The 7,500-nt window shown below is 47.4% G+C and overlaps 1 protein-coding gene across 1 annotated transcript in view; it reads right to left on the reverse strand.

The window, feature by feature from the left end:
* Positions 1–230: 230 nt before the first annotated feature.
* The window catches only part of LOC145393527 (uncharacterized), a 10,420-nt gene continuing 3,150 nt past the window's right edge, over positions 231–7,500 (reverse strand). The window contains exons 6-15 of the mRNA XM_080267678.1: positions 6,873–7,050; positions 6,373–6,452; positions 5,702–5,872; positions 4,971–5,180; positions 4,262–4,469; positions 3,457–3,618; positions 2,690–2,842; positions 2,111–2,278; positions 1,562–1,779; positions 231–728 (exon numbers count right to left, since the gene is read on the reverse strand). Coding sequence (XP_080123804.1) covers positions 231–728; positions 1,562–1,779; positions 2,111–2,278; positions 2,690–2,842; positions 3,457–3,618; positions 4,262–4,469; positions 4,971–5,180; positions 5,702–5,872; positions 6,373–6,452; positions 6,873–7,050 — 2,046 coding nt within the window. The remainder of the gene's footprint in view (positions 729–1,561; positions 1,780–2,110; positions 2,279–2,689; positions 2,843–3,456; positions 3,619–4,261; positions 4,470–4,970; positions 5,181–5,701; positions 5,873–6,372; positions 6,453–6,872; positions 7,051–7,500) is intronic.

Consider the following 7,500-nt stretch of genomic DNA (forward strand, 5'->3'; position numbering starts at 1 on the left):
TCATGGCGACTCTTTGTACTGTATTGCCCTTGTTACTTATTGATAACACAGGTGTATAATATTTTGATTGGATAAATGGATAGGTATTTGAGTTACGTCAGAAGTAGCAGAAGGATAGGTTAGCACAAAATTAATAGTCCTAAATGGAATAGGTATTGTCCTTTGATTGTCTGGGAGGGATAGGTGGATTAAGACCATCCGTAGGAGTAGACCGTAGACCCATTCCAGCTTCAGTAGTAGTAGACCAGACCAGACCCGACCGTGAGAGTGGCCCAGTAGACCAAGTTGAAGACCACGAAGATGAAGGACATGACCACCTTGGAGCCCTTGATATAGAAGTGCAAACCGACGTCCCTCCCCCACAGACGGGAAAAATAATCCCTCTTATCGGTGCTGGAAGGAGAGACTCTTCCAGGCACCCCATTGACTGGAAAAACCTGGACTGTGGTGACTTTATTTTTGGCTTCCGGACTCTGGACCTTGCCATTCCATGAAACTGGAGGCCTGGAACTGGAACTGGGGGGGACGTAGCCTTGCATACCTGGCCCATAATCGACGTGGAGATCTATGACGGTGTGGCAGATGATGATAAGGAAGATAAGGACGATGCAGAAGAGAAGCCAAATGTCTACCATCTTGAAGTAGGAGGTCTTGGGGAGGGAGGCCGAGACCTGGGTGAAGAGGGTGGCCAGGACGAGAAGGGAGGTCAAGGCCGTCATCACCCTTACCTGTGCAGGGAGAGACGAGGTCGTTGAGTGGACTGCTGTTTCAAAGGTCACGGGTTCGATCTCATTAAGCGCAGGGAGAGTTTAGGGATTTAAGCTTGAGTGAGAGAGCCCAAACTTACTTCAGTATTGATGGTTTGCTTGTGTGTGTGTGTGTGTGTGTGTGTGTGTGTGTGTGTGTGTGTGTGTGTGTGTGTGTGTGTGTGTGTGTTAATTTACCTTCACCTGGCCTTGATTATCTTCCATTTGCACCGGTAACTTATTTTACCTGTGTCAGTGGCAGAAAAAGAAAAATGTTACGGCTCTATATCCTTTCCATAGCACGCACTTCTTCGTGACTAGCATCAAAATCCAATTGTTAATCTACTCTTACAACTCAGCATTCAAGATGGAAGGATGGCAATTTTAAGCCATGTTGGAATGAAAGGAGTAGCGTCAGTGCAGAAAGAAAAAGTATGAATTAGAGTCAGATATATTTTCTTTTTCTTTTTTTTTTTAATATATTTTCTTTGTATTCACACCTATTTTGCTCATTTTTCACACTTTCTCAAATCCACCCTTTCACTATTCCACTTCCCTATTCCACTTCCTTAATCCATAATCCACTTCCTTAATCCACTTCCCTTCCCAAATCCACTTCCTTAATCCACCATCCCTTCCCTAATCCACTTCCTTTAATCCACCTCATTCCCTAATCCACTTCCTTGCTTAATCCACTTAATCCGCTTCCCTTAATCAACCCCCTAATCCACTTCCTTAATCCACTCCCCTAATCCACTTCCCTTCCCTAATCCACTTCATTAATCCACCTCCCTAATCCACCTCCTCCCCCTCACCTCGAAGATGGAGGGGCGGAAGAAGAGCGTGACGTAGCTGATGGTGAGCAGCGTGAGTGACGGGATGTAGATGTTGAGCATAGCGTAGCCGTAGCGCCGTATCAGCTCCACCTTGACCTTTGACACGCTATACTGGGTCGCGTTATCCACCTCGAGGTCAATCTGCCCAATCCCGTATTCCACCAACAGCTTCGGTCCCAAGTACTCCACGAAGGAATCTGGGAAGGAGTGAATAGAAGAGGAGGAGGAGGAGAAGGAGGAAGAGAAGAAAGAAGAGGGAGAAAAAGAAGTGGAGGAGGAGGAAAAGAAGAAGAAGAAGAGGGAGAAAAAGAAGAGGAGGCTGGAGCGATGGAGAGAGAGAAGAAAAATGCTATATGGTTGGCTGTGTCAGGTTGTTACGCCAAGGGAGGTCAGGTCAGGTCAGGTGAGGTTGGGTTGGGTTGCGTTAGGTTGGGTTGGGTTCAGGTTGGTTAGATTGGGTTGGGTTCAGTTTGGTCAGGTTCAATTTGGAAAGAGTAGATTAAATTAGATAAAACCCCAAGAACTTACTCGTAGCATTGAAGGTGAGATACTCCGAAGACGCTGAGGTAATCTTGAGTTCCATGTAGCAGGTCTGTATGTCGAAAGGATACAGGACCAGGTTGAAGAAGCAGGTGAAGACGGTGTGGTACTTGCGAGACACGGAGACGGGGTTGGTAGCGCCTTGGAAGATCTGGACTGTGGGGTTAAGGAATTACAGAGAGAGAGAGAAGAATGGTGCTTGTGGAAAGTGTGAGAGACGGGAGAGAGGAAGTGTAAGCGAGAGAGGAAAAGAGAGAATGGGGAGGAGGATGAAGAAAGAACGAAAGCTTAGATGAAGAGAAGATTCAACCTGTAATCATCATACTTTTGGCAGCAGTTAACGTTACCTGTGTGTTATAAAAATATGTAGTTTTTTTTTATTGAACGCCAGTCTTTAACTAGAATTTGTTTTTGATATTCTTGTTTTGTTGTCATTTTTTTTTTTAATGCATCAACACGAAATCTGTAACTCTGAGACGTTACGCTAATCTTAGGCGTTGATAAGGACTGAAATTTTAATCTTACGACACTGCCTTCTTTATGACTTAAGACTTTCTCCACTCTGACCTTCGTACGGGTTGGCAAGGTCAGGTGTGTAAGTGGGATGATGCTTGAGTATTGTGGTGACGGCATCCGCATCCACCTGTGTGTGTTGTATGTCGTCTGTGTTGATGAAGCCAATGGTGGGCGTCCACAGCTGTTCCACCTGCTCCAGCGACACTGTGGATTCGTGAAACGGTGGATTAGTGGAGCGGCTTATCCACATCCACTCACACCCACACCTACTGCCTCCCTCCACCAATACCTACGTCCACCTTTACCCACCTTCTGTTCATACTCCATCATTTTCATCTTCATCCACATCTATGCAGTCACTCCATCCATACTTAAAACCCACATCCATCTATTTTCTCTCTACCCCCACGTTATTCCATCCCCACCCTTACCCACACCAACACCCACCCACACTCTCTTTCCCCACCCTCACCCTTAATCCCCACCCATCCTCTCCCACTTCTCCTCTTTCACACCCACACCCACCAAATTTCTCTATCAGTCCACAAACATTCTCCACGCCCACGCTTTTCCACCGAATTCACACTTTTCCTCCACACTTTTTACCCCACACCTCTTAAAACACACATACACCCACACTTCCCTAAACTCCCCCCCCCCACACACACACACTTCCCCTTTGCAAGTCCCTCACTTACACCAGTAACTTTACACTTTCCCCACTCATCCCTCGCCACTGCAAATCCCACACTTCCACAATGCCCCACTCTTGCCCCCACACTCCCTCCCTCCAAACCCACACTTACACCCACACCCACCTGTATTGAGTCTCGTGAGCGCCTTAAGATTGTTGTAAGTCAGTCTGTTATCGTGCCAGGAGATGTGAAGGTTGTAGCTGACAGAGAGCAGCATGGTGGTGGTGTCAATGTTGAGTGTGTCCATACTCATGTTGATGGAGATGGGGAGGGCCTCGTTGCTGGCTGGAGAGAGAGAGAGAGGAGAGTGAGGGAGGAGGGGAGAGATGGAGAGAAGGAAGGGGAAGCTTTGGAGAGAGAGGAGATTGAGAGGAGGGAGAGATGGAGGGAAAGAACGAGAATCATTGAAAGGAAAATGGTGGTGGTGTGGATGGAGATGGGGAGGGCCTCGTTACTGGCTGGTGGGAGACAGAGGAGAGTGAGGGAAGAGGGGAGAGATGGAGGGAAGGGAAGTGGAGGGGGAGACAGGGAAAAAAGAGAGGGGAGTGAGGGAAGAGGGGAGAGATGGAGGAAAAGGAAGAGGAGGAGAAGACAGGGAAAAAGAGAGGGGAAACCATGTCAGTTAAGAGTATCCTTTCTTATTAATGGAGATGGGCTGGACCTGGTTTTTGGCCGCCTGAGACAAAGGGTAAGAAAAGGACAAAGTAAAATTCTTAAACGAATTTCGAGTGTCACTCAAGGGTTCATCATATCTTAGCATTTTCTTGTGTTCTTCTGTGTCGGTAACTTTCATCGCCATCTTCCAAGTTTTCAGAAACATCGCTAAAAATTTCGTCAGTCCTTTTTTCCGATACAAGCGCTGTTTTATAATTTTACCTGTTTTTCTTATATATATTTTAGGGGGAACTCGCTCATTTTACCTTCCTACCTGGTCTGGGAGGTAGCTTTGATCTGTAATCGTCCGGGTAGTTCACGATATCGCAGAAACTTTCGTCTGTCTTGTCGCCGCAGTCAAACTTGAGGTCGCAGCGAGAGGCGAAGGGGACGCAGGAGCCGTCTGAGCAGGTAAATTCGCCAGGTGTGCAGGGGGAAAGGGTTAGGGTCCTCTCCCCGGGGGCCTGTCCGCAGATTTCCTCCTGGTGGGTGTGGTGGAGAGGAAGGGGAAACTGAGAGGGAAATTTTTCAGTATATATCTTTGTTGTCAATTAATTACACCAGCTGTCTTTCCATTCGTCCATCCCTCCTGCCGTCTAACCTTGGCATATTAAGTAAATCTGCCTGTCAGTGGATTTATGTCTATCAGTCCATCTATCTGTATTTACCTGTCTATCTATCCTTTTCACCTCTGCATCCCATGTTGTGTGTCAGGCAGGGGGTCAGTATGCATGTGTTTATCAGTACCCCTGCCCATCTGTTCGTCTGTCTCACATTACCATCGCTGATCTACCAACATATCTATCTAAATCTGCTCATGTGCCTTAGTGTCTGTGTCAGGTTACTCTTATTTTCCTAGGTGTGTGTCAGGCTGTATTTTTCTGTGTTTCCCTCCACTCACCTAGTTTGCATCCCTCTCACCTTAATTTGCATCCCTCTCTCTTTAATTTGCAACCCTCTCACCTTAATTAGCATCCTCTCACCTTAGTACGCCAGGTGAGTCTGCCAATGGGGAAAGCCACATCATCTTCAATCCTCAAAGTGGCCATAGTGATGTTGGTGATGGAGTTGTACCACACCCACTCACCACCACCACCATCACCATCATTTTCACCCTCCCTTTTCTCCACCATGTATTCTCCGTAGCCTCTGAAGCCCAGGGGTTTTGGCATCAAACTGAAATAGTACATCCTCTGTGGGTTTGAAAAAAAAAAAAGGAAAAAAGAAGAAAAAAGTATATTGTAAACTGTTCACTTATTATTATTATTATTATTATTATTTTTGTGACTGTCTTTGAGCTTTTTTATTTTTTTTTTAGTTCAAACTGAATTTCTCTTGATACCTACACCACCTCGTCTTACACTCTTCATCCTTCTCACACCTTCCCTTCCTCATTCACACCTCTTCCTCCTCCTCATCCCTTGTACACCTCCCTGCACAGCTGTTCAACATTTTACACCTGGTCTTCTCATTCACACCTCGTCTCCTCATTCACACCTGTCCTCCTAATTCACACCTGCTCTCCTCATCCACACCAGCGCTTCCACGTGTACCCTTCACACCACCCTACACACCTGTTCAACTTCTTACACATCCATCCATCCATCCTTACACATGCTTGCCTTCAAATCCCATCCCTTCCGTCACACCCGCACTCCTCACCCCTCCCGCCCCCCACTCCTTCCCCTCTCGTCCCCCCACGCCCCCCACGCACCTGCTCCACCTCACAGATGCCCCTCAGCGTCCACGTGGCCCCCGCCGTGATGTGACAGGCCGAGCAGCTGTGTTTACCGCAATCTGTGTCCTCGAGACCCTTCACGTGGACGCGGATGCAGTTCTGGTACTTGTCCCCGTCAGGGTTGTTGGCACGGAAGAACAGGTCACGCTGGGGGATAAACGGTCACGCTGAAAGTTAAAAGGTCACGCTGGGAGAGGAAAGGTCACGCTGAAAGTTAAAGGTCACGCTAGGGGATAAAAGATCACGCTGGGAGCGATAAAAGGTCACGCTGGGTGATAAAAGGTCACGCTGGGAGAGTTAAAAGGTCACGCTGGGGGAGATAAAAAGGTCATGCTGAGAGAGAGAACGATGGAGATAAGGTGGAGATAGCTTAACCCTTTCAGTCCGATGATGAGATAGATTAACCCCTCCGGTCCAGTGCGTAATTATGAAGTTATTTATTAGACAGCCCCATCAAGCTGCATGGAAATAAATCTGACACTACCAACAGCAACAACAAACATACATTAAAACAAGAACAACAATAACAGCAGCCTACAGTCACCTACACCACCACCACAACGACCACCACCACCACCACCACCACTAGCCTTCCCCATCTCCCCCCCCTTCCCCATCTCCCCCCCCTTCCTCATCCCCCATCTTACCGTGGATGTGAGAGTGAAGGGGTTGGTCCAGACGCCCTCCTCATGAACGTCCGTCACTCCAGCCCATTGTCGATCACACCCTGCAAAAAAAAAAAAAAAAAAAAAAAAAAAAAAAATGCGACCGCCACAATATAAATCCAATCAATCCACCTCTCTCCACACTTCATCCACCCTCCATAATCCACTCCTTCCACTACATCTCTTAATCCACGTCAAAATTCCTTCTTTTCACACCAAACTCCACCCCATTCCCTCAGACATTACACCCAACCTCACCCCTACCTCTTCCATTCGCCTTCCACCCTCTCCACTCTCCCAGCTCCTTCCATTTTACCCCCAAATCCACTTATTTTTTTGCAACTCCACACACTTTCTCCCCCCTCCACCTCTAAATCCCCCTTCCCTCTCCACCACTAAAACCTGCTCTCCCTCCCCCTCCCCCCTCCCTCCACTAACACCCCACTTCTCAAAAATCCGCTCGGTTTCTCGCCCGTGCTCACCTTCCACGCCCTGAAAGTAGCCCAACTCCTTAATGATAGCCTCTTTATCGCCCGGCACGGCTATCTCTCCTCCCAGCCCGCGACACACATGCACGGCGGCGGGGAAGCGAAGGAGGGGCAGGGGCGCTGTGACACGACCCCGACCGACCGACCGACAGAGGGCGTGGAGGGGCACAGTCTGTAGAAGAAGAGGAAGAAGAAGAAGTCGAAGAAGAAGAGGAAGAAGATAGACGACGACGAAGAAGAAGAGGAGGAGGAAGAAGGAGAAGAAGAAGAAGACTGAGAACTTGTGACGGTACGAGCGCCAGATGATTGTGCTCAGATCAGAAAAAGAAAAACAAAACAAGAAACAAAAAAGAAAAAAAACAAGACAAGAAACAAATCCTGCGCAGCCAAACAAGTCATGACCTTTGACCTCTTCCGGGGCAGTAAAGAGGACGTGGATGTACGAGTATTTTACAGTCTCCTTCCTTGTTCCTTTATATTAAAAAAAAAAAAAAAAAAAAGGAAAGAAAAGGAAAGAAGAAGGAAAAAATTTGGTAAACGGAAAACTGCGTATAAGTCTCGTGAGAATCTACATCATATTTTTCCTGGTTATTTTCCTGTCATTTTTCATTCCAATTTTTTT

Source organism: Coenobita brevimanus, chromosome 24 (genome assembly GCF_032717465.1).
Source record: "Coenobita brevimanus isolate Jiangsu-jjx chromosome 24, ASM3271746v2, whole genome shotgun sequence".
In the NCBI taxonomy this organism is placed as follows: domain Eukaryota; kingdom Metazoa; phylum Arthropoda; class Malacostraca; order Decapoda; family Coenobitidae; genus Coenobita; species Coenobita brevimanus.